Source organism: Caretta caretta, chromosome 3, assembly GCF_965140235.1.
Source record: "Caretta caretta isolate rCarCar2 chromosome 3, rCarCar1.hap1, whole genome shotgun sequence".
Taxonomy (NCBI): Eukaryota; Metazoa; Chordata; order Testudines; family Cheloniidae; genus Caretta; species Caretta caretta.
Genome location: NC_134208.1, coordinates 193,148,367 through 193,175,089, shown reverse-complemented (window position 1 = coordinate 193,175,089; position 26,723 = coordinate 193,148,367). Strand labels below are relative to the sequence as shown.

At 44.5% G+C, this 26,723-nt stretch overlaps 1 protein-coding gene across 8 annotated transcripts in view; it reads left to right on the top strand.

Annotated features, from left to right (window-relative positions):
- The window catches only part of LOC125633452 (butyrophilin subfamily 1 member A1), a 52,012-nt gene that overhangs the window by 15,726 nt on the left and 9,563 nt on the right, over nucleotides 1-26,723 (top strand). For 7 of the 8 annotated variants that reach the window (XM_048842743.2, XM_048842742.2, XM_048842747.2 and 4 more), the window contains 5 exons: nucleotides 973-1,070; nucleotides 1,626-1,725; nucleotides 8,125-8,472; nucleotides 24,206-24,487; nucleotides 25,329-25,445. In XM_048842743.2, coding sequence (XP_048698700.2) covers nucleotides 1,626-1,725; nucleotides 8,125-8,472; nucleotides 24,206-24,487; nucleotides 25,329-25,445 — 847 coding nt within the window. In that variant the 5' untranslated portion in view covers nucleotides 973-1,070. Of the gene's footprint in view, nucleotides 1-972; nucleotides 1,071-1,619; nucleotides 1,726-8,124; nucleotides 8,473-24,205; nucleotides 24,488-25,328; nucleotides 25,446-26,723 lie in introns of those variants that run through there. The other variant, XM_048842738.2, reaches the window with a different exon arrangement.

Here is a 26,723-nt window from a genome sequence, read left to right as displayed (position 1 = left end):
GGCCTCCCCCTTCTAACAGAGGCGTTAACTGAGGACCTGAGACATTGCCCAAGGTGACTTCTAGCAGAGTTAGGAACAGAACGTCAGTCTCTCCTGGGGCAGACCCAAGTCACTCCTAGCTAGCCACTGCCTTTTGCAATGAGTGTGCCGAATCTATGTGCTTAGCTATGCTGTCTGTGCAATGGAGCTACCCCTGCCCAGCCACGTGAACGAGGCAAGAGGCTGCAGGAAGAGCCAAGCATTGGGCAAGTCTCGTAAAGCAGAATGTTCAGAGGGTTAGGGTGCTGTGCCAGGGATCAGATATGTGGGGCAGCCCCTGAACCTCTGCTGTAGAGGGTACAGGGAGCAGAGGGACCAGGGAACCATAACAAAATGCGTGGTTGTATTTGTTTTTTATGCTATAAAGCAGCAAAAATTTTTTTTTTTAATTTTGGTGAACCTTCTTTTACAGGATGTTATAATTCAGCAACCACTTGTCCAATTCACATCAAATTTAGTAGATATAGTTTACTTCAGCCCCAGATCTAACATTCCAGTTTTGAAGGTGATAGGATCTTCCTGTAGTTTATAGATGTAGGGTCAAAAATCAGGGTTATAAAGGAAACTATTAGAGTCTTAAACTATGGAGTGACTATCATCACTCCATCATACTGGGATGAAGCAGACTCTGATCCAACCGGGATGTGTGTGAGGCTAAACCTGCTGGGTTTGAGAGGATAAGCACATTGCTGCGTGCAGATTTCCATAAGGACTCTTTAATTTCATATCACCATCTAAATGATAATGGTGGCTTTCTGCTTTACAATTTAACTTGCATCTTCAACCTTGCAACATGCAGGAGAAAAGAGTAAATTCTGCTGCTATTTACAAAACATTATCATAAAATTGCACAAGGACAGATGATACTGAACCGATTCTCTTTTCCTAAATTATTTTTGCTTTATACTGTAATATGAATTCTTTCATTGTAAGGCACCTCCCGGACCAAGGGTCCATTTCACTGACTGTGAGAAGCTGGAAATGTCCCAGTGATCCTGTAACTGCTGGGAAGTTTCTCCTAGGTTCATGAGGTAGGTGGCAGGAAGTTTTCATCCTTTAATTTGTTTTTAAAATGCTTCTTTTTCTACTTGAAAAGGTTCATTAATGACTTTAGATGATCTGTATTTATCCAAGTGACCCAGACCTAGAAATTGCAATGCCTTTTCTCACACTGCATTATAAAAACAGATACAAAATACATTAAGGGTTTTTTCTTCTTGGTGACTTTCTCTTTGTAATTCTACAACCAGACTATTACTCTACAAAAGTTAGTGATTTTTGTGATAATATTTTTCAATGAATTTTGCAAATGCTAGTATTAAGGCCTTTGTCCAGAATATTGGACTGTAATTTGAGATGGTGAACGGTGAAGCTGAGTTTTGCTATGTCTTGTAACATGTCTTTTGACAAAAACAGTAGCAAGCATGCACATTTTGATGCAATTATTAACTAGCACATGTCCTAGGGTTCATATTGTGCTCAATGAATTTGTATTTGTGCTCAATGAATTTGAATTACAGCATGTTGCTCACTTGGCATTTGTTTTTTCTTTTCCTTTCTGATGTCTGGATCACGTTACAATGAAGATGAGGATTTCCTTCCACTCGCACTGTGCCATGGGCAACCCCTCTCTGTCCAGTTACCTCATTTTCTTTTTTACTGTCCGTGTTTCTACACTGGAACCAGGTAGGAAGCCTCTTGTCACAGAGTGTATTCTACTTTCTCTCAACAGTTTTAATACCATTGATCTTTTGTTATTTTGAAACAATTCATAAGAAGAGCATTTTATGTAAATTTGAGAAATAAAATCCTTTTTTTGGAGGGGAGGCAGGGGAAGATATTGATTTTTCTTCCTTTTTACTCCCCTTGGTCTCAGTGTAACCTGTACTCAGTGGACTTTTACATCATGTTTCACCTTAAACTTGTGCCACTCTACCTATCACTATTGAATATTTTCATTAATGACTTGGATAATGAACTGGAGAGTATGCTGATAAAATTTGCAGATGACACCAAGCTGGGAGAGGTTGCTAGACTTCTGGAAGACAGGATGAGAATTCCAAATGACCTGGACAAATTGGAGAATTGGTCCAAAATCAACAGGATGGAATTCAATAAAGACAAGTTCAAAGCTGTTCAATTTGGAAGGAAGGAAAAAGCAAATGCACAGTTATAAAATGGCGAATAAATGACTAGGTGGTAACACTACTGAAAAGGATCCAGGGCTTATGGTGGATCACCGATTGAATATGAATAAGGCTACAAGTCAGTCATGGAGGTCATGGATTCCATGATTTTATGGGAAATCCGTGACTTCCTGAAAATTATGATTCAGTTCTGGGCGGCAGAGCTAAGGCTTCAGTCCGGGGAGGTGGCGCTCAGGCTCCAGCCCCATATGGCGGAGCTTGGGCTTCCATGATTTATTGTTTATTGCCCACAGCCTGCCCCTGACTTTTATTAAAAATACCCATACCAAAATCTTTGCCTTAAATACAAGTCAACATTGTGATGGAGATGCAAAAAAAGCTAACTAAGATTTTAAGTGATTATAAGTAGCAGGCATAGAAATCAAAGTTGGTTACCTAAGTAATAAATATAGAAATGCAGTCTAAATTTTAACTTTAAAAGACTAGGTAAGATTTGAACCAAGTAGTCTCTCACCCTAACAGATGTTACAGGTAGCTTACACTTCCTTAATACACGGATGGACCAATTGGTGGCTCATAGTCATCCTGTGATACCAGCCTGGGACCAATCTCCATAGTTAAAAATCTTTGTCTTCTAGACGATCTTCCAAGTGTTGAGATGGAGGTGACGGGGAGAGAGGCCAAGAGATGATGTCACGATCTCTCTTTTATGCTTTCTTCTAGCTGCTAGAAAGATCCTTGCTGTGACGTGGGCTAGGCTGCCCCATTGCATATGTGCCTTCTCCAAGAAGACACAAGAACAAATGGATATAAACTGGCCATCAGGAAGTTTAGACTTGAAGCTTATGGAGGGGATTGATTGGTACTGAGCTTAAATAATTCCTCTCTCTCCCTGGTATTTATCCCTCTGATATATTTATTGAGAGCAATCATATCTCCCCTCAGCCTTCTTTTGGTTAGGCTAAACAAGCCAAGCTCTTTGAGTCTCCTTTCATAATACAGGTTTTCCATTCCTCGGATCATCCTAGTAGCCCTTTTCTGTACCTGTTCCAGTTTGAATTCATCCTTCTTAAACATGGGAGACCAGAACTGCATACAGTATTCCAGATGAGGTCTCACCAGTGCCTTCTATAACGGTACTAAAACCACCTTATCTCTACTGGAAATACCTTGCCTGATGCATCCCAAGACCGCATTAGCCTTTTTCACAGCCATATCACATTGGTGGCTCATAGTCATCCTGTGATCAACCAATATTCCGAGGTCCTTCTCCTCCTCTGTTTCTTCCAAGTGATGCGTCCCCAGTTTATTAATTCTTGTTATTAATCCCTAAATGCATGACCTTGCACGTTTCACTATTAAATGTCATCCTATTACCATTACTTCAGTTTACAAGGTTATCCAGATCTTCCTGTATGATATCCCAGTCCCTCTCTGTATTGGCAATGCCTCCCAGCTTCGAGTCATCTGCAAACTGTATTAGCACATTCCCACTTTTTGTGCCAAGGTCAGTAATAAAAAGAGTAAATAAGATTGGTCCCAAAACTGATCCCTGAAGAACTCCACTAGTAACCTCCTTCCAGCCTGACAGTTCACCTTTCAGTATGACCAGTTGTAGTCTCCCCTTTAACCAGTCCCTTATCCACCTTTCAATTTTCATATTGATCCCCATCTTTTCCAATTTAGCTAATAATTCTCCATGTGGAACCATATCAAATGCCTTACTGAAATCCAGGTAAATTAGATCCACTGCATTTCCTTTGTCTAAAAAATCTGTTACCTTCTCAAAGAAGGAGATCAGGTTGGTTTGGCATGATCTACCTTTTGTAAAACCATGTTGTATTTTGTCCCAGTTACCATTGACCTCAATGTCCTTAATTACTTTCTCCTTCAAATTTTTTTCCAAGACCTTGCATACTATAGATATCAAACTAACAGGCCTGTAGTTACCCAGATCACCATTTTTTGCCCTTTCTTAAAAATAGGAACTATGTTAGCAATTCTCCAGTCATACGATACAACCCCTGAGTTTACAGATTCATTAAAAATTCTTGCTAATGGGCATTCAATTTCATGTGCCAGTTCCTTTAATATTCTTGGATGAAGATTATCCGGGCCCCCCGATTTAGTCCTGTTAAGCTGTTCAAGTTTGGCTTCTATCTCGGATGTGGTAATATCTACCTCCATATCCTCATTCCCATTTGTCATCCTACCATTGTCCCTAAGCTCCTCATTAGCCTCATTAAAGACTGAGGCAAAGTATTTGTTTAGATATTGGGCCATGCCTAAATTATCCTTAACCTTCACTCCATCCTCAGTGTTTAGCAGTCCCACTTCTTCTTTCTTTGTTTTCTTCTTATTTATATGGCTATAGAACCTTTTACTATTGGTTTTAATTCCCTTTGCAAGGTCCAACTCTACATGGCTTTTGGCCTTTCTCACTTTATCCCTACATGGTCTGACCTCAATAAGGTAGCTTTCCTTGCTGATCCCTCCCATCATCCATTCCTTGTAGGCTTTCTGCTTTTTCTTAATCAACTCTCTGAGATGCTTGCTCATCCAGCTTGGTCTACAACTCCTGCCTATGAGTTTTTTCCCCTTTCTTGGGATGCAGGCTTCTGATAGTTTCTGCAAACTTGACTTGAAGTAATTCCAGGCCTCCTCCGCCTTTAGATCCACAAGTTCTTCAGTCCAATCCACTTCCCTAACTAATTTCCTTATTTTTTTAAAGTTAGCCCTTTTGAAATCAAAAACCCTAGTCACAGATCTATTTTTGTTTATTTTTCCATTTAGTTTGAACTGAATTAGCTCATGATTGCTCGAACCAAGGTTGTCCCTTACAACCATTTCTTCTATGAGGTCCTCACTACTCACCAAAATCAAATCTAAAATGGCATCCCCTCTTGTTGGTTCAGCAACTACTTGGTGAAGGAGTCCATCAGCTATCACATCCAGGAAAATCTGAGCCCTATTATTATTACTAGCACTTGTCCTCCAGTCTATATCTGGGAAGTTAAAGTCTCCCATGATCACACAATTCCCATTAGTATTTACTTCATTGAAAACATTAAAGAGGTCTCTATCCTTATCCAAATCGGATCCTGGCGGTCTATAGCACACCCCAAGCACTATCCCAGGGGAGGCTCTAGTAGCTTTCTTCCCCAGTGTGATTTTTGCCCAGACAGACTCTGTCTTATCCATTCCGTAACTTCTTATTTCTTTACAGTCTACCTCATCATTGATATACAATGCTACTCCACCACCTTTGCCTTTATTTGTGTCCTTCCTAAACAGCACATACCCTACAATACCTATACTCCAGTCATGACTACTATTCCACCATTTCTGTTATCCCTATAATATCTGGTTTCACTTCCTGCACCAATAGCTCTAGTTCCTCCATTTTGTTACCTAGGCTCCTCGCATTGGTGTACAAACATCTTAATTTTTGCTGTTTGGCTTCTCTCACATTCTTTACCCAATTAGGCACAGACATTCTACCACCAGTATCACCTATTAGACTGGCATCTACACTACCCTTCCTCCTTATGTCCATTCTCCTATCCATAGCAGTATCCTCTCTTTCTTCGTTTTCTTCCCTCTCAATGTTAAAATCCAGCGTGGAGATTACCTGGACATCTCCCAACCATCTCCCCCAAATTCCTAGTTTAAAGCTCTCTTAATCAGTTGTGCCAGCTTCCATCCTAGAAGTCTATTTCCCTCCCTACTCAGGTGAAATCCATCCCGAGAGAACAGTCCTCTGTCCATGAATGCTTCCCAGTGGCCATACATCCCAAAGCTCTCCTTATAGCACCACTGCCTGAGCCATCTGTTGATCATCATAATCTTGTCACATCTTTGTTGCCCTTCTCTAGGAACAGGAAGAATCCCACTGAAGATCACTTGAGCCTCAATTTCCTTAAGCGTCTTCCCCAGTCTGGCATAGTCTCCCTTGATACGTTCCAGCAAGAATCTAGCCATATCATTTGTTCCCACATAAAGGACAGTTAGTGGATTCTTTCCTGCTCCTGTTAGGACCTTCTTCATCCCATATCTTAGCACCCGGCAGACAGCACACCCTTCTGTTCTCTGGATCAGGTCTGGTTAGAGGCCTGTCTATTCTTCTCAGTAAGGAGTCCCCAGTCATGTAGACCTGCCTTTTCCTGATGATGGTGCGATTCTCCGGTCTATCCCCTGTTCCCTCTGGCTGCAAGTCCTCTCGATTCCTATTGTCCCTTGCAATCCTCTGCAACCCATCCCGTATCCTCCTGGAGTTCATATTTGGTGGTGTTATCTCCATTGACTCTTACCCTCTTCCTATAGGAATAGCTGCTCTTCTCTTCTTCCTTGCCCTTCCACCTTCCGTGACCACCTGCTGTGCCCCTTCTTCATTTTCCAACTCGGCAAACCTGTTCCTGAGCTCTATTTCTCCTTCATTAGCCCATCTTTTCCTCTGCCTGGTTCTCTTGGTCTGTTAGTCTCTTATGCTTCCACTGTCTACTTTCCTCACCCAGCAGTCGCCCCTAAGAGTTCTTTGGTCCTGCTTCCATCTGCAAGTCTGAGCTTTTCCCTTCAGCCTCCTCATGTCTTTGCTCCATCATCCGCTCGAACCCCCTTCTGAACTCAGCCGGAGTTTCCACCTGCTTCTCCAGTCCTCGGATCTTTTCTTCCATCAGCTCTATCAGGCGGCACTTCATGCAGACGATACTCTTTTCAGGAACCCCCTCCAGGATCATGTACATACCGCAGCTTCCACATCCAGTCGTCTTCATTATGTCTTCCACTGCTTGGGTCACTACCACTACTGCCTCTGTATCTGTCATAGCCTTCTCACCTACATCCTGTTAGTCTGGGAAACACAAACCAAATCAAAACACCACCACCCACAGCAAAACAAACCCTCAATGAGCACCAAAACACTGCCAGACCACCACACACTCCCGTCACTAGCCTGTCTGTTCCTCTCCCTGGCTCTCTTAGTCTTCCCCCCAAACTCCCATTGTAAACTCCCGCTCAGACTCCCCTGTTTACAGCTCTGTTTGCTGGATCTTGTGCTGCTGAATGTAACTGACACATGCTGTAAATTCATTTTGTGTGATGTGCTACCAAGTAGAGAATGTCAAAAGTGGAAGGGGTAAAGAAGGATTTTGTACTATTTTTTCTTGTTTTTCAAATACCTATATTTGAAAGGATACATAGCAAGTTACAAATATAAAACAAAATACTTTTTTTTTCAGTTTAGCTTATGTCACTGGGGAAGGGGTTTAAGGCAATCTGAAAAAGGTCACTATTATACCAGAATAAGGATGTCCACATAGGAGTTATACCAGTATAATTACACCTGCATAACTAGTAAAACTTTCCCATGTACACCAGGCCTTAAGCTCCACAGCATGTCACAGACAGCCTCTCCTTTCAGGTGTTCTGTATCATCCTTCTCTCTAGAGGCCACCTGCCTTGGTTCCAGTCTAGCAAACAGTCTGCCTCCGATGAAGTGAGCTGTAGCTCACGAAAGCTTATGCTCAAATAAATTTGTTAGTCTCTAAGGTGCCACAAGTACTCCTTTTCTTTTGGCGAATACAGACTAACACGGCTGCTACTCTGAAACCAGTCTTCCACAGGTTAATTGTTCTGGTTGCAGACATTAACCAGCTCACAAAATTTAGAAACAGAGGTCACCCATTTTTTAATCCTCTCTGGATTGGTATTGACTAGGAAAAGTGGCTGTGAGTTTAGCTCAACGGTCAGCTAATGTGCTAGCTAAGCCTGTCCTAACTTGACCTGTTTTCCAGTGCAGATACACTGAGACACCATTAGCTCACTTTTAGTTGGTCAAGTTGCAGCCTAGGCAATTGTGAGAGATCAGCATTTATTACCTATGAAAACAATCCAGCTCCCCTCTGGTCTAATTTTCTGTTTGTCTTGGTTCCTTTAATAGTGAATTTCAAGGTGATTGGACCTGATCATCCCATCATGGCCTCTGCAGGTGAAGATGCCCTTTTACCCTGTTACCTCTCCCCCAGCATGAGTGCTCAGAAGATGGAGGTGCGCTGGTACCAATTCACGTCATCTGAACCTGTCCATCTGTATCAGGATGGAAAAGATCAGCCTGAGCAGCAAATACCAAATTATCGGGGCAGAACAGAGCTTCTGAAGGATGGTATTGTGGATGGAAGCGTTGTCCTGCATATACGCAACATCACCCCCTTTGACCATGGGCAGTTTATCTGTTCCTTCCAATCACACAGCTTTTATGCAGAAGCCGTTCTGGAACTGAAGGTGTCAGGTCAGTAACTTGGGCTGCTAATTTGAATTCTCAGCAGAATAATAATTTATTTTGAGGTGGAACTAGATGTGTCTTATTTTCATGCCAGTATCCAGAATTCCCTTCTATCTGCCAGTTATTTCCCATCAGTTGTTCAGGAGCCTATGCCCTGGGCATAAGCTGACAGATTTCAACGTGTCTCTCTCCACACTCTGGATGTTTTTTTCACAACTTTGTTGTGCAAGAACTGTGAGAAAGTCTATAAGTACCTACACGGGAACAAATATTTGATAATGGCTCTTCAGTCTAGTAGAGAAAGGTGTAACACAAGCTAATGGCAGGAAGTTGAAGCTAGAGAAATTCAGATTGAAAATAAGGCATACTTCTTTTAATTGTGAGAGTAATTAATTAGTGGTTCTCGAACTGTGGTCTGTGGACCACCAGTGCTCCGCGAGCTCCATTCAGGGGGTCCGCGGATAGTTCTCTCTAAGGTGCGCGCCTGGGCGGCCGCACATGAGAGAATGAAGGGCCACTCACCTAATTAGTGAAGCTGCGCGGGCGTGGCTCCACTAATTAGGTGCCTGGACCCTGGAGAAGATGTGCATGTAAGGTGAGGTGGTGGCCTTGGGGGGACTAGGGGTTAGGTGGGAGAGGGCAGTGGGGTGAGAAGAGGGGGTGGGGGAATTTGGGACGTGCAGGGCTGCAGCGGCCAGAGAAAGAGGCGACTTTCCCCAGCTCCAAGGCTGCGGCTGCTGGGGAGAGAAGGCTCTCCTTCCCAGCCCCAGCTCTGTGGCTGCTGTGGCGGGGGAGAGATCCCTCTCCTTCCCAGCCCCAGCTTGGGGGCTGCCACGGCAGGGGAGAGAGGTACATCCATCGCATTAGAAAGGTAAGAATACGTATATTAAAATATGAGTTGTGTGCTTTTATTTGTAGAACAAAAAAAGTTAATTATTATTAAGGTGGTTTTTTATATATCGCTGTTATCCAAAGCGCTTTACAATAGTCAGTTAATGGTACAAACAACATTTGGAAAGATCATTATGTGGTCCGCTGAGACCCTCAGCAATTTTCAAGTGGTCCGTGAAAAAAAAAGTTTGAGAACCACTGATCTATTGGAACAACTTACCAAGGGTTGTGGTGGCGTCTCCTTCACTGGCAATTTTAAAATCAAGATTGGCTGTTTTTCTAAAAGGTCTGCTGTCAGAATCACAATGGTCGCTTCTGGCCTTGGAATCTATGAATGAACCTATGAAAGCCTTTTAAAGACTATTAGACCTTTAATTTTGGAGAAAACAGCAAGAGGAGATAAAAAGGTGAAGAAAAATACTTTAAAATCAGCTCTTGTTTCTTGCCACACAACTTCTAAGAGTGTGTGCAGGAGAAAGAGAAACATCCTTTTCTGATGGCTTGAAGTGTCCATCCTAGAAAGGGCTGGAAGCTACAGAGAGAGCAGTATCTACATCAGCAGGACCAGATCTTTTATTTCTTATTTTGATTATGTTTCTTTGTCTTTGACTTACACTGACTGAGATCCAAATCCACTTTGGGACTCTCGTGTGAAGTGAGGGGATTCCCCTGGAAAAATACTCAGTGCTCAGAGCGGGGATAGCTCCAGGTTATTACAACAAAGGCAATGCAGTCAATTGCCTCCCTTCCATGCTTTGTGGGGATATTCTGTGAATACTTGAGAGTCCCCAACCCAACTCCCCACAGTGTGCAAACAAGGCCTAGCGGAGCACAGTGTAATATTGCTAGATACAGTATTGATTTCTGGGAGCTGCAATCTTTGAGGTTAGAAAACTAGCAGGAAGGGGAAGTGCATATGTATGTGCTGAGGCCAGCGGCTGCTGCAGCAGCTGCTTCTGGAGCTGCTTGATGTTGGATTTCACTCTTTTGGTCTCAGCCTCCACTGCTCAACAAATTGGTAACTAGGATGGCTCTCCTGCCCCTGAATCCACCTGCACCCTTTCTTCAAAGCCTAGGAGAGCTTCCAGTTGCCTTTAATGCTTGGATAAGAGTATCTGAGTACTATGTCCTTGCAATTAATGACAGAGAACTCTCTGAAGCAAGAAAATGTGCTTTGCTTATTTAGTGCCTTGGAGCAGAAGGGCAGCGTATATTTTACACTCTTCCCTTCTGAATAATAAATATGATACAGCACTTACTGCATTAATTTTTGTATGTGTGTCTAAAGTGAATGTGGTAGCTGCATGCTATAAATTCCACGAGCGTGGAAACCAGGGGAATTGACAGATCTGTATATTGCTGCTTTAAGAGAACTGATTGTCACATGTGATTTTGGCAACAGGGCAGATGAAATTATTCGAGATCGGCTCATAGAGAAAACAGCTGTGCCTCGTATTAGAGAGCACCTGTCAAGGTTCCTTCCCCACTCTGAACTCTAGGGTACAGATGTGGGGACCTGCATGAAAACCTCCTAAGCTTACTTTTACCAGCTTAGGTTAAAACTTCCCCAAGTACAAACTATTTTACCCTTTGTCCCTGGACTTCCACTGCCACCACCAAACTTTATCTGGGTTCCTGAAAAAATATAGTTTGGACACGTCTTTCCCCCCCAAATCCTCCCAACCCTTGCACCCCACTTTCTGGGGAAGGTTTGGTAAAAATCCTCACCAATTTGCATAGGTGACCACAGACCCAAACCCTTGGATCTTAGAACAATGAAAAAGCATTCAGTTTTCTTACAAGAAGACTTTTAATAGAAGTAAAAAGGAATCACCTCTGTAAAATCAGGATGGCAAATACCTTACAGGGTAATTAGATTCAAAACATAGAGAATCCCTCTAGGCAAAACCTTAAGTTACAAAAAAGACACACAGACAGGAATATTCATTCTATTCAGCACAGCTATTTTCTCAGCCATTTAAAGAAATCATAATCTAACACATACCTAGCTAGATTACTTACTAAGTTCTAAGACTCCATTCCTGTTCTGTCTCCGGCAAAAGCATCACACAGATAGACACAGACCCTTTGTTTTTCTCCCTCCTCCCAGCTTTCGAAAGTATCTTGTCTCCTCACTGGTCATTTTGGTCAGGTGCCAGCGAGGTTACCTTTAGCTTCTTAACCCTTTACAGGTGAGAGGATTTTTCCTCTGGCCAGGAGGGATTTTAAAGGGGTTTACCCTTCCCTTTATAGTTATAACAGCACCTACTGCTTGAATCGGAATTGACATTACAGAAAGCCATAACTATTGTTAATCCCATCGAGCCAGAGATGGTGGAGGTGAAAATAATGAGCTCAGGTACAGTGGGTCCGATGCAAACCAGGGAACCACTGCATCTGGACTACAACAAGGCAGTTTAAAAATGACAATGGCAATGTAAATAAGAAGTAACATGCCCAATGATTTCAAAACATACAAGGAAAAGAATGTCACCACTCTGAATGTACACACCACACTTCAGACTACACAGGAAGGCTTGCAGAGGGAGCTCAGTGGCCTTCAAAAAGAGCGGACATTTCTCTAAGGGATGCTGAAGCAACCCAGCCTAATCAACAGGTATGTGCAGTTTCCATGCCTGAAGTTACTGCACTGAGCGTGGATGGAAGCAGCACCGCATACATTGTGGATAAAATAACATGTGCTGTCCATGTCTCTGCTGCAGCAGGAGTGAAGCCCCAGGTGGTGGAATGAATGTTGAACACGGGCTCAGCAGTTTCTATACTACCTGAATTGATTTGCCTGCAATACTTTGGACATGTGTCAGTTACTGCGCTGAGCTTACGCCTGGCATGCTACTTGATGAACCGCATCCCTGTGCTTGGTTGACTACCTGCAACCGAGACTTTTGATACATAACGCATACCGGCAGAATTCTGTCTTATGCCTGGGGTACTGCTATCCTAAACAGCGATTTATTTCCCTCACCAAACATGTAGGCAGTCAATGGGCACATTGCTTTTGCCCCACCTGGCACCACGATAGCACAAACTCTGGTCTCTGCTCTTAAGGAGGATGGTACAGAGGAGCCCCGTGGCTGTGCATTTGGATTTGCTCACAAAACTAAATTTTGACCTCAAGTGACAGCTGTAGGACAGAATTTACCTCTCTACCGTTCTCAGTCAGGGATGCTGTAGCAGAAGAGGTTAAAAAATCAGTATAGAATGGTGTTATTGAAGAGATTGCATCATCTGAATGGGTCTCACCAATAGTGGTGACAAAAAGAAAGACTGGAGGTATTTGTCTTAGCATAGACTTAAGGGAGCCTAATAAAGCCATTATGATTGACAGCTATCCACTCACACATAGAAGCAGCATTGGTGGATCTTTGTGGCACAAAGATATTTTCTACTCTCGATCTACAGAATGCATATCACCAAGTTATACTACAGGAGGACAGAGAGATCTCCCAGCATTTATTATGCTTGAAGATCTGTTCCATTTGAAACGTGCACCATACGGACTTGTATTGGCACCCAGCACTTTCCAAAGATGTCAGTGATTCTGAAGAATCAGCCTGGAGTCCAGTATTATTTGGATGAAATTATTGTGTTTGAGAAGACTTGTGGGGAACATGAAAAACATTTCCATGCAGTACTACACCACATCAAAACAGCAGGGCTGAAACTGAATTTGGCCAAATGCCAATTCTGACAAACAGAGTTGTTATTTCTGGGGCACATAATTTTGGAAACTGGACTGAAACCTGACCTGGACCATGTCATGGTGGTTATAAAAGCACCACCTCCAAGACACATAAATCTTACATGCTTTCTTAGCTTTTACGTCATGGTATGCCAAGTTTATTCTGAACAACACTTCAGTCATCATTACAGACATACGCCAGGGAATCTCAAGCTTGGCCTGGATGACTGTTGCATGAGTTGTTTTGAAACAGTGAAAGATTTGATTGAAAATAGTCCAGCACTTGCATAGTTTGACCCTGCCTCAGACTATGGACTGGGAGCAACACTTACTCAAATCCATGATGACAACATGGAGGAGACTGTTGCATTTGAACACTTACAGAAGCTGATAGGAAGTATTCATCTGTTGAAAAGAAAGCACTTGCTTGCTATGGACTGTGGAAAAATGGAGAACTTAGCTCTGGGGCCAGACTTTCAAGTGGCATACAGATCATAGCTCTTTGATGACACTGTTAACTTCTAAAGGATTTGGATGAGTGGGAGGCAAAATTGCTAGATGGTCAGCAAGACTACTGTCTTTCATATATGTCACAGAATAAAGGCTGGAATTCAAAATGTGATGGCTGATTGTTTGTCCTGCCTGCCCTTGCCTTCACCTGACGAACAGACAGATGATGACAATATAGTTGCACTTATAGCAGGCACCCCCACAGCTGTTACACAAGAATAATTCAAAGCTGCTTGCTTAGCATGCCCCATTCAACAAAGACTGCAGGAACAGCTGATAACAAAATGGCCACACAACCCCAAATGCTTGAGCTAGCTTTGCCACTTTACTGTAGAGTACTCAAAAAAATTTTGTACAAGATGGATGGGTATTATGAGGTACTGACTGGTTGATTATACTAGACACACTGTAGACAAAATTCATACATCTGGCACATGATACACATCAAGAGGCTGAAAGAATGAAACAGTGTCTATCTGACCTGTATTGGGGCCGAGAATGCATGCTCAGGTTGAAGCAGCTGTAAAAACAAGCATTACTAGCCAGTTACACGACAAGATGGTGGTGATGCATGTGGCACCATTTCAGGCTGTTCTTCTTCCAAATGCCGCATGGGAAAAGCTTGCCATTGATATTATATGTCCATTATTATTATATGTCACCTCTGCTACACTCATCAAGTTCGTGTCGACTGTAGCAGGGAAGGGAACCCGAAAAATTTGTGTTGGGCAATGGAGCTCAATTTTCCTCACTGGAATTTGAAACCTTTCTGGCAGAAGGGAACATAACTGGCTCTGTGGATATGGGGAAAGTGGTGGACATGATATACCTTGACTTTAGCAAAGCTTTTGATACGGTCTCCCACAGTATTCTTGCCAGCAAGTTAAAGAAGTATGGATTGGATGAATGGACTATAAGGTGGACAGAATGCTGGCTAGATCATCAGGCTCATCGGGTAGTGAGCTATGGCTCGATGTCTAGTTGGTAGGCAGCAACAAGCGGCGTGCCCCAGGGGTCGGTCCTGGGGCCAGTTTTGTTCAACACCTTCATTAATGATCTGGATGATGGGATGGATTGCACCCTCAGCAAGTTCGTGGATGACACTAAGCTGGTGGGAGAGGTAGATATGCTGGAGGGTAGGGGTAGGGTCCAGAGTGACCTAGATAAATTGGAGGATTGGGCCAAAAGAAAACTGATGAGGTTCAACAAGGACAAGTGCAGAGTCCTGCACTTAGGACGGAAGAATCCCATGCACCGCTAGAGCTGGGGACCAACTGGCTAAGCAGCAGTTCTGCAGAAAAGGACCTGGGGATTACAGTGGACGAGAAGCTGGATATGAGTCAACTGTGTGCCCTTGTTGCCAAGAAGGAGGCATACTGGGCTGCATAAGTAGAAACGTTACCAGCAGATTGAGGGACATGATTATTCCCCTGTATTCAGCACTGGTGAGGCCACATCTGGAGTATTGTATCCAGTTTTGGGCTCCCCCACTACGGGATGTGGACAAATTGAAGAGGGTACAGTGGCATGCAACAAAAATGATTAGTGGCTGGGGCACATGACTTATGAGGAGAGGTTGAGGGAACTGCGGTTATTTAGTCTGCAGAAGAGAAGAGTGAGGGAGGATTTGATAGCAGCCTTCAACTACCTGAAGGAGGGTTCCAAATAAGATGGAGCTTAGCTGTTCTCAGTGGTGGCAGATGACAAAACAAGGAGTAAAAAGAAAAGGAGTACTTGTGGCACCTTAGAGACTAACCAATTTATTTGAGCATGAGCTTTCGTGAGCTACAGCTCACTTCATCAGATGTTTACCGTGGAAACTGCAGCAGACTTTATATACACACAGAAATCATGAAACAATACCTCCTCCCACCCCACTGTCCTGCTGGTAATAGCTTATCTAAAGTGATCAACAGGTGGGCCATTTCCAGCACAAATCCAGGTTTTCTCACCCTCCACCCCCCCACACAAATTCACTCTCCTGCTGGTGCTAGCCCATCCAAAGTGACAACTCTTTACATAATCAAGTCGGGCTATTTCCTGCATAGATCAAGGTTTTCTCACATCCCCCCCACCCCCATACACACACAAACTCACTCTCCTGCTGGTAATAGCTCATCTAAACTGACCACTCTCCAGGTTTAAATCCAAGTTAAACCAGAACATCTGGGGGGGGGGGGGGTAGGAAAAAACAAGAGGAAACAGGCTACCTTGCATAATGACTTAGCCACTCCCAGTCTCTATTTAAGCCTAAATTAATAGTATCCAATTTGCAAATGAATTCCAATTCAGCAAGGAGTAACAGTCTCAAGTTGCAGTGGGGGAGGTTTAGGTTGGATATTAGGAAAAATGATTTCACTAGGAGGGTGGTGAAGCACTGGAATGGGTTACCTAGGGAAGTGTTGGAATTTCCATCCTTAGAGGTTTTTAAAGCCTGAATTGAGAAAGCCCTGGCTGGGATGATTTAGTTGGGGTTGGTCCTGCTTTGAGCAGGGGGTTGGACTAGATGACCTCCTGAAGTCTCTTCCAACTCTAATCTTCTATGATTCTATGACACTTTAACTTTAGATGTAGAAAATCATCATGTATTACCCTCAAATTGATGGAGAAATTGAACAATTCCATAGAAGTTTGAAAGACAGTCTGCAGACAGCTGTGCTGGAAAGGAAAGTGTGGACAACCTTCATAACAATTACTTATAAATCTACAGGGCTACACGCCATGCCACAATGCAAAAGTCACCTGCTGAATTATTGCACGGTAGAGAGGTGCATACTAAATTAAACACTGCTGGATTACACCGGCCTATATCTCATATATCATTGCTGCCGGATATCCGACAAAAAGTTCAGTGGAAACTACAAAAATAAAAGATGCAGATAAATGTTGTGGGGCCAGGGAATTGAAATTCAAATGTGGTTTATTTATAAAAGTATGAAAACCTCGAATGTTAGGAAAAGGAGAACCCAGGTTCACTTCTCAACCGAAAATTGTTTCTAAAAAGGACTGACACTCTGTACCTCAGAGTAGCACCCTGGACCTCCCATATTCATCACTGTCATATAATTATGATATGTTTTGTACAGTCTGCCCTGAGAGGTATCATTTTAAAAGTCTTGATCTGTTGAACATTAATATCCTGTTGGACTGTATGTGCTATCATGGTGTGAGAAGTTATGAAGTTTTGCTATGTATGTGTTACTGAAATATGTTGTGAGGTTGGGAACACCAACAACCAACCTTTCAGGTGCAACAATGGAGGAGGCAGACAGTGGTTATTGGCTCATCAACACCCATCCAGGAAGGGATCTCAGAAACTGTATATAATGGAAACTTCTCAGAGAGAACATGTAGATAATGGAGACTGCTTGACCAATGGAGACTACCTGATCCCCACACCACAGCAAAGGATTTTTCCAGCAAGCTGGAAGAAACTGTAAAAGAGGGGAAGTGACATCATCACCTGACCTCACTCCCCCCACAACTCAACACCTGGAAACAGGTTTGGAGGACAAAGACTTTGTACGTGGTGGGCAGTTCCAGTCTGTGTATTGAGGAACTATACTATTTGTCAGGGTGAGACACTGCTTGATTGAAATCCTGTCTAGTTTATAGAACTCAGATTGTGAATTTACTTTTATTTCTTAGGTAACCAACTTTGATCTCTACGCTTGCTACCTATAATGACTTAAAATCTATCTTTCTATAGTTTATATTTTACCTCAAACAGTGTGGTTTGGTAGAAGTGCTTGGGAAATCTCAGCTCAGTTTACATCAAAGAAGGGGCAGTTTGGATAATGAACTTATACTGGTTAGGCTTCTGACCAGGGCAAGACGGTACATGGTGTGCATGGCTGTGGAGCTGGGGGGAATTGGCTGGGGCCTCTCTATTGTCGGTTCATGAGTGACTGGGAGAAGCGTTCATGTAACTCAGCTGGGTGTGTTGCTGTCTATGGATGGCTGTGTAAGTGTAGTGCCTGCCAGAGGTTTGTGGCTTGACACAGCATCACAGTTTGAGGGGCACCCTGTGTTGGAGGGACAGAGGGCTCAGTGGTCCCACAGTCCATGTTGCACCCCAGGGACCCCGTCACAAGGACCTCACACTTACAAGCTGTCAGATGGTCAGTCTGGAGCACTGTTCATCTTGTCCCTGCTTACTAAGACAAAGTGCAATGTTCATACGACCTAATTAGCCCCAATTATTTTACTTTGCTGCTGACAATACAGGATAACTGACAGGATATTGGGCCTGATGAATATGCTGTTAGAGTCTGACAGCCAACTGTATTGGCTAGAGACTGTGTTCTGTAATTATTAAAGGAACAGTCTTCTATTATAACTTGAATTCTAATTACAGTTACATAACTACTTCTTAGTTATTGTTTATTTGTTAATTACATAATTTGTTTATTATTATAGTAGCAGGTTATTGGATTATTATTACTGCTGTAAGATTGAGTTTGTTCTAAGACAAGGGATATGTGGTGTTGCTAGATCCAGCATTGATTGCTGGGAGCTGTAGTCTTTATTTAGAAACCAACAGGAAACAGGAATTGTAAGTATGGGTGTTGCTTCATTGTTCTCTTAATAAACCTTGTTGGATTTCACCCTTTTGGTCTCAGCTTCCACTGCTCAGCACAGTGAGAGAATATTCACTGAGGCAATAAATACACCATGAGCTCCCCAGGCAGAGCTGCCAAGCAGCTCCTGGTGCCTCTTCACAACGAGACTGCCAAAATGTGACTTAGGGCTCTCCTACACTATGTGGGCTACAGTGGCACAGCCATGGCACCCCAGCTATGCCGCTGCAACCCCAGAGTGCAGACCTAGACTAAAGCAATGGCAGGGTTTTCCCATTGCTGTAGGTAATCCACCTTCCCAAGCAACAGGAGCTAGCAATAGAAGCACTCTATTGTAATTCTTCACACCCCTGAGTGACACAGCTGTGTCAATCTACATTTTAAGTGTAGACCAGGCCTTAGAGCCTCTGGCCTTCACAGTATGGGAAAGTTTTATCAGTTGGAATTAAATTGGTTTTTAATCCAGTTTATTTAGATGAGTGCAAGCTCCTGTGTGGACACTCCTATATCCATTTAAAGCAGGGGTTTCAAACTCAATTTACCTCAGGGCCGGTGCCAGTCCTCAAATCCTCCCAGCGGGCCAGTAATGTCACTGAAGATGGTGTTCAGAAAAGAAAATGTTTATAGTGTATTCTTTATTTCAAATTTCTTAGAAATAATAAAACTGTCATACAACTTTATACAATTATTCGCCTGCCAGAGAGTTTTTAGTGTTTGCCAGACACCTGGCAATGCTTCAGTTCTGTCAGTTTGTTGATGTTTGGCCTCAATGACTGAGCAGTTGAAACCTTCAGGATTGCATCAAGGTGCGCGTCAGATAGTTGTGTTTGGTATTTAGACTTGTTTATATTCATTGTGGAAAAAAGTGATGCTGCCTCCATGGCTCACTCTGCCCAGCGACTAGTGATGGTATCTCTGTCCCTCTCCCCCAGCCAATGGGAGCTGCGGGGGGGAGCGAGCGACGGGGGGCGACGCCTGCAGCAGACATTGCCGGCAGCGTGTCTGCATGCGTCTCTCCTCCATGGGCCGCAGTGGGGAGGTTCTAGGGCTGCAGATGGCCAGTAGCAGGGCCGTCCTTAGCCATACACAAACTGTGCAGCTGCGTAGGGCACCAGGAAATTTGGGGCACCAAATTAGGTCAATCCCCCAGCCTGCTGAGCCAGCCAGGAAAGCTGCCCCTGCTCCGCCCCTTTCCCAAAGCCCCCGCCCTGGCTCCGCCCCCACCCCGCCTTTTCCCCAAAGCCCCTGCCCCACCCCCACTCCACCCCTTCCCCTGAGCTACATCCCAGGGGACTGCAGCAGGGGTCAGGCGTGCCCTGCACTCACAGGGCAGCAGGGAAGTGGAGTGAGCCAGCCCCAACCCGCTCCGCTCCACTGACTCATGCTGGGGGGTGATTTCCCCCTTGCCCTCCAAGCCTCCTCCTGCACCCCCACAGAGGCCTGGAACCAGCCCCCCTGTGGAGGCCTGGGGACGCCCCCCTCCTCCTCCTGCGGAGGTCTGGGGCCAGCCCTCCCCACAGGGGGGCTATGTAGGGCACAAAAATGTCTAGGGATGGCCCTGGCCTGCAGGATGGGACTTTGAGATCTCTTGTTTAAAGGCAGCTATCACTGGTTTAATTAAACCTGTTCCAAACCGAGTTAAAAACAAACAAAACAGAAGTCCCTGGAAAAACCTCAGTCCCTGGAAAAATCATGGAGCACGTCCTCAAGGAATCAATTTTGAAGCACTTCAAGGAGAGGAAAGTGATCAGGAACAGTCAGCATGGATTCACCAAGGTCAAGTCATGCCTGACTAACCTAATTGCTTTCTATGACGAGATAACTGGCTCTATGGATGAGAGGAAAGCAGTGGACGTGTTTTTCCTTGACTTTAGCAAAGCTTTTGATGCAGTCTCCCACAGTATTCTTGCCAGCAAGTTAAAGAAGTATGGGCTGGATGAATGGACTATAAGGTGGATAGAAAGCTGGCTAGATCATCGGGCTCAACGGATAGTGATCAATGGCTCCACGTCTAGTTGGCAGCTGGTATCAAGTGGAGTGCCCCAAGGGTCGATCCTGGGGCTGGTTTTGTTCAATATCTTCATTAATGATCTGGAGGATGGCGTGGATTGCACCCCTCAGCAAGTTTGCAGATGACACTAAATTGGGAGCAGTGGTAAATACGCTGGAGGGTAGGAATAAGATACAGAGGGACCTAGACAAATTGGAGGATTGGGCCAAAAGAAATCTGATGAGGTTCAAAAGGACAAGTGCAGAGTCCTGCACTTAGGATGGAAGAATCCCATGCACCGCTACAGACTAGGGACTGAGTGGCTAGGCAGCAATTCTGCAGAAAAGGACCTAGGGGTTACAGTGGATGAGAAGCTGGATATGAGTCAACAGTGTGCCCTTGATGCCAAGAAGGCTGACAGCATTTGGAGATGTATAAGTAGGAGCGTTGCTGGCAGATCGAGGGACGTAATCATTCCCCTCTATTCGGCATTGGTGAGGCCTCATCTGGAGTACTGTGTCCAGTTTTGGGCCCCACACTACAAGAAGGATGTGGATAAATTGGAGAGAGTCCAGCAGAGGGCAACAAAAATGATTAGCGGGCTGGAGCACATGACCTCTGAGGAGAGGCTGAGGGAACTGGGGTTATTTAGTCTGCAGAAGAGAAGAATGAGGCAGGATTTGATAGGTGCTTTCAACTACTTGAAAGGGGGTTCCAAAGAAGATGGATCTAGGCTGTTCTCAGTGGTAGCCGATGACAGAACGGGGAGTAATGGTCTCAAGTTGCAGTGGGGGAGATTTAGGTTGGTGTAGTGAGGGTGAGACTCACCGGCACAGCACCTCCTGCTGGTCATCTGGGAATTAGCTCTTTTCCAGTTTACAGAGTGCCCTCTGCAGGCTGATGTCTCACTTGCCACTGTGTCCCTCCCAGACCCCAGTGCCCCTTTACCTTGGGGTGCTGCCCCAGCAGTACCCCTGCAGTCTGGGTATCCCATCCCAGGGAATCTCCAGTGCTCTATCCCCACGTTGCCTCAGTGGTGACTGCCAGTCATCAACTAGCCCCCACTCACTGGGGCAGACTGCAGACTGTAATGGCCACTCATCATTGGCAAGGGGTTAGGACCTGCTGCCTCTGCCTAATCCCAGGCTTGCACCTCTGTAGCCCCAGTACCTTTTGTAGGCCTGCAACAAGGCCTCAGCCTGGAGAGTTGCCAGGCTGGAGCTCCTCAGCCATTCCCCAGCACTGCTCCACCTCAGATATCTTACTTCCAGGCAGCTAGCCCTTCCCACTCCAGGGCTAGAGTGAGACTCCTCCAACTTCTGGCCCACAGCCCTCTTATAAGGGCCAGCTGGGCCCTGATTGGGGCGTGGCCCCAGCTGTGGCTGCTTCCGCCAATCAGCCTAGCTGTTCTCAGCCACAGCCCTCTCCAGGGCTGCTTTTACTATTGGCTCCCCAGGGAAGCCCTCTCCCGGGGCTGTTTTAACCCCTTCAGGGCCGGAGCGGGGTGACTACCCCGCTACAGTTGGATATTAGGAAAAACTTTTTCACTTAGGAGGGTGGTGAAGTACTGGAATGGGTTACCTAGGGAGGTGGTGGAATCTCCTTCCTTAGAGGTTTTTAAGGTCAGGCTTGACAAAGCCCTGGCTGGGATGATTTAATTGGGGATCGGTCCTGCTTTGAGCAGGGGGTTGGACTAGATGACCTCCTGAGGTCCCTTCCAACCCTGATATTCTATGATATTCTATATTCTAAAAGGCCTTTCTTATGGAAAAATCAGTTCCATATTTGTTTAACTAGATGGTTTTAAACTTACACCTTGTGTGAAATCACTGCTGCTTCACAAGGCCCATGTTTAGCAACTTAGTCCCTAAAACCTGAAGCAGCCCATGGTGCCACAGCCCAGGTCTACCCGAGGAGTTTGTTCCCAGAGTACACTGTCGTCAGATGTTGAGAGATACTTGGCTGTGTGTGTGTTCTTTCAGCTCTGCGCAGGTAGCAGAGACAGCAGACTTTGATTGAACCACCCAATAAATCTACAGACTCGGTTTTCAGCAAAGGTACTTGGTCAGGTTTATTGCTGACGAGACATGGTGCTAATGCACTAACACATGTATGCCCGTGAAAATGGACCAGCTCAGTGAATGGCGGGACTTTCCATTCTCCCCTTGGCCAGACAAAGACACGCCTTCTGAGATACATCTTTATACACAGAGACAAACAAGTTACACTTTACTCAGTATGTACCACGGTGCCACCCTCTGACGTATTAGGGTGCCACCCATTGACGTATCGAGGAGATACCCATTAGCTTGTACATGTTGGTTGGATCAAAAAATTGCTATCCATCATGCTGTCATCTTGACCTTTTCCTTAAGATGGCTCAGTGTGTTCCTGTTCTCTTTGGGGAACGTGTTTGCTATTGAGGTGTTCTGGTGCCACCTTTCTGGAATGTGCTTGCATATATTTGTGCCTAATACTACTTAGGAATGTGTGTTTCTGCAATATCAGCCCTATTCTTGCCAGATTCTGTCTGCTTCCAAGCAGGCAAAACCCGACTTTGCTTCTTCGCTTTATTTCAAAAAAACTACTTTAGTTCAGGCCTCAGGCCTCACACCAGGCCTCTGATACAAGGGCTTATGTTTCAGGCCCTCTTTGTACTACATACACTATACCGGCAAAGTGTTCCTGGTGGCTTATACTGGCAAAGTGACTTTGTACCACCTTATTTCACCCACACTGAGCAAATCAAGTTTTACGGGGAATGGTTGCATCTTTGCCAGTATAACCGTGTCTACACTAGGTTTGTCTTGCTTTCTAACATTGTCAGGCTTCTGAGAGTATCTTCCTTATGAGTGTGCTACAGACTTCAGGAAACAGAGCAGGACCAGGGATATAAAGTTTAAACCAGAGCTCTCGTTGTGACATGACAAGATGGCTCCTACAAACTTTCAGCATACAGCCCGTGCATGTATCTGCTTCATGTGAGAGACCCCTGAAAATGGGAGGCCTTCTGATGATTAAACAACTAATTTTAAAGAGACTATAAATACAATATACTGCTGCATCACCCTTTCTTCATTCTTTAAACTTGTCCCAATAAATAACTGAACTTCTCAAACAAACAGGCCTGAGGCATGCGTAGAGAATTACAGCACTGATTGCTGTTAAATCTTCACCTGCGTGGATCTGAGATTGTTAACACTTAACCTGCTGGCACTTAATTTTTACCACTAGCTCAATCTGCTTCTGCATGTCATCTCTGTAGACAATTGTCATACGAGTCCTGGTCGCAAATGTGTGTGTGTGTGAGAGAGAGAGTGGGGGCCGGGGAGAGGCAACAGGCCATATATGCTCTTCTCCCTTACTCTGTACTAAGGCTGTGCAGTAACTGCTCACCTGCTACTGCAGCTTGGTACTTAAGGTTTCTAATCCTCAGCCCCTCAAACATTCCATAGAGTCATAGATGTTAAAGCCAGAAAGCACTTTTATGATCATCTAATCTGATCCTCTGTATGACACAGGCCAGAGAATTTCACCCAGTGATTCCTACATCCAGCCCAGTAACTTATGGGTGAGCTAGAGCAATTATTTATTAATTAATTTATTTTTAAGGAAGAGACTTACAATTCTGATTGAAGGACTACAGGAGATGGAGAATCCACCATGTCCTTTGTTCCAGTGATTAAGTACACACATTGTGAAAAATTTGCACCATATTTTGTCTGGCTTCAACTGCCTGCCACTGGAATTGTTATTTCCTGGAGCTCACAGCCAGTTTAGTTGGGCTGCTCTTTCTGTTCAATGATACGGCCTATCATTTTATCCTGGAGCTGAAATATGCTATTCACATTGAGATAGGCTTCCAGCTTTAGGACTCAGGCAATAATGAAACACTTCTCACAGCCAGAGCCCAGCAGTGACACAGCGAAAGGCTCTTGCCCTTCTGCAGGAGGGACAATGATCCACTTTTCCCTTCTCCTGAAGAATTAAATGCTTACCTTCCAGGCTGAAGAGATGCATAATGCTTGTGTAGGGTTCACACAGGTTCACTCCATTTCCCTCCAGGTCTGGGTTCTACGCCTCGCATCTCTATTGACAGCTACCAGAGCGGAGGGATCCACATGGTGTGTGAGTCTGCTGGATGGTACCCGGAGCCCCAGGTGCAGTGGAGAGACCTCAGTGGGAAGCACTTACCATCCCTGACAGAAAAAATAACTCAACATGATAACGGCCTGTTTGAAGCACAAATTTCCATTATTGCAACAGAAACTTCCATTCAGGATCTGTCCTGCTCTGTCAGGAACTCCCACCTCAACCCATGGAAAGAGTCTGTGGTCTACATTGCAGGTTGGTGTTCATCAAAGCCACACAGTTCAGCCACTCACCAAAAAGGGGGTATGTTTAGGGCTAATTTAAATATTGGATTTACAACGTGCATGTGAATAGCGCTGCTCAGAGGCTATTCATTAAACACCATGTGTGGTGAATTTAGGGGAGGTTAGACTTCATGAACCGGCCTTCCAAGCTGCAGATGAAGTATAATGAAACATGGCTAATTTTGGGGGGAGGTGTGTTTAATAGTGTGTCTTATTATTGTTAACACAGTTAACATGCCTGGAGTTGAATTGGCATTCACAATGGAGAGGGAGGCTTGGAAAATTTCTGTAGTGTAGAAAAGGCCCCTTTGTGCAGCCAGAATGGGCTCTCACAAACTGGAGCTGGGAGGGAAATGGTTTCCTGTCCCATGAAGATTTTCTAGTTTTCAAAACAAATTCCTTTTCCCCATGGGGACAAAACTGACACTTTTCAAAAGTTTTCATTAAAAACAAGAGAGAGAAGAGTCACAATAGTCTGCTAGGTCAAATCCCTGCTCCAAATCAGCAGGAATTTGACCCTGGATATCCTCTGTGAGTGTCCTAGCCACTAGGCGAGTGGATATTCAGGGGTTTCACTCCTTCTGTGGTTTTGACCAGAAATCCCATCCTGGACCCAAGAACCCTTTCCTGTAAAAATATTTGGTTATGATGAAGTGGCATTTTCTGACAAAAAAAACAAAACAATTTAGTTGAAAAATTCCTGACCACCTCTGCTTCCAACCAGTGGCACAATGCCATGATCACCACAAAGGTCGCACACATCTGTTCTGTCAGTGTTTCCAAGTTAATGAGGATGAGGTTTTGTCTTACAGATCCATTCTTCCTGAGAGGCTACCCCTGGAAGGTTGGTGTGTACATACTCTTGGTTGTTTTGGGTTTTCTCACTTTCACAGCAAGCTACTTCTTCTGGAAGCAACACAAGGCAAAAGGTAAAGTTATAAGGGGGCACTACAGTGTACTCAGAGATTTGCTTTAAAATATAAATGAGATGAGAGTGGAGGTGGCTTCTCCACAGTTAAAGATGCAGCTACATTTTTATGTGAAGCCACATTTTGCACCCTCTCTAAATTTCTCAAGAAAAGTCAGATTACCCTAAACTGGGAGTTCAGGACAGGCCCTCGGGTGGAATTTGTGAGGGAAATCTGAAGTCTTCCATTACTTTTTTGCCCATATCTTGGGAAATAAATGAATAAAAAAAGGAGCCACATGAAACATATCACTGGATTCCCATAGGTAGTGTCTAACAGATGAAACCAAATACCAAAACCAATGTCCATGATTTACAATATGAAATGATGAGCCCTTCCCTTTGGAAAAACAGAGTGCTAATAGAGCACCTGCGCAGCACAGTAGAGAGATGCTCACCTGTCAAAATGCCCTTAGCCTAAGAACACTGCAGTGGGCTTGGAAATGAGAGTTCTGGGCTTACATATGCCTCTGATTGGTTTTGTGCACTTCAGAACCCTTAGCAGAGAGCACAGCTAGGTATTGTATAGCAGCAAGGTTAAAGCAGCCCAACTTTTAGGTGGAGACAAGCCCTTGGTGACGTGCCCTCACTCACACAGAGAGTCTGTGGTAGAGCCAGGAATTGAGCTGTGGTGCGAGTCCCAGGCTAGGGTTCAAACCCCTGCCTCTCAGGGCCCTGTCTACGAAGGTGGCCGCCCCCTTCCTTTAGCTTATCAAGATCTAAGGCAGAGGACCAATGATTAGCTAAATAGAGACCACTTTAAAAATAACACCTGCAATTATTATTTCCCTTCCTGCAGCGTGGCATTATTGACAGTCACCACCCAAACCTTGCTCTGAATATGGAGCTATTCATTTCCTCATTGGCTTTCCCATGATGTTCATCACTGCAGTGTCTGAGACTCACAAGTTGCCTGCTAGCTCTGGTAGTGTCAGTCCCATTTCCTCTCTTGTAGCCTGTTTTTTTTATCCTGCACAGGGGTGAAGCAATGGTGCCCAATCCTATGGGGCTGCAGATTCACTATCTCCTTTCCAGCAATTCTGTATTTTTCTGTACTCCCAAGTTCAGCGTGGATAGCCATTCTCAGGGGCTGGCTCCCAGTCAGGCACAGGAGGCTGTTCTCCACAGGAGTATTGAAATGGGCTGTGACTGAAGCCTGGGTAGCTGAGGAGATTTGGTTAGTTTCATGCTGTTGGGCCTAGCTCAGAACCAGTCCAATCCAGCCAAGCTGATCTTTATT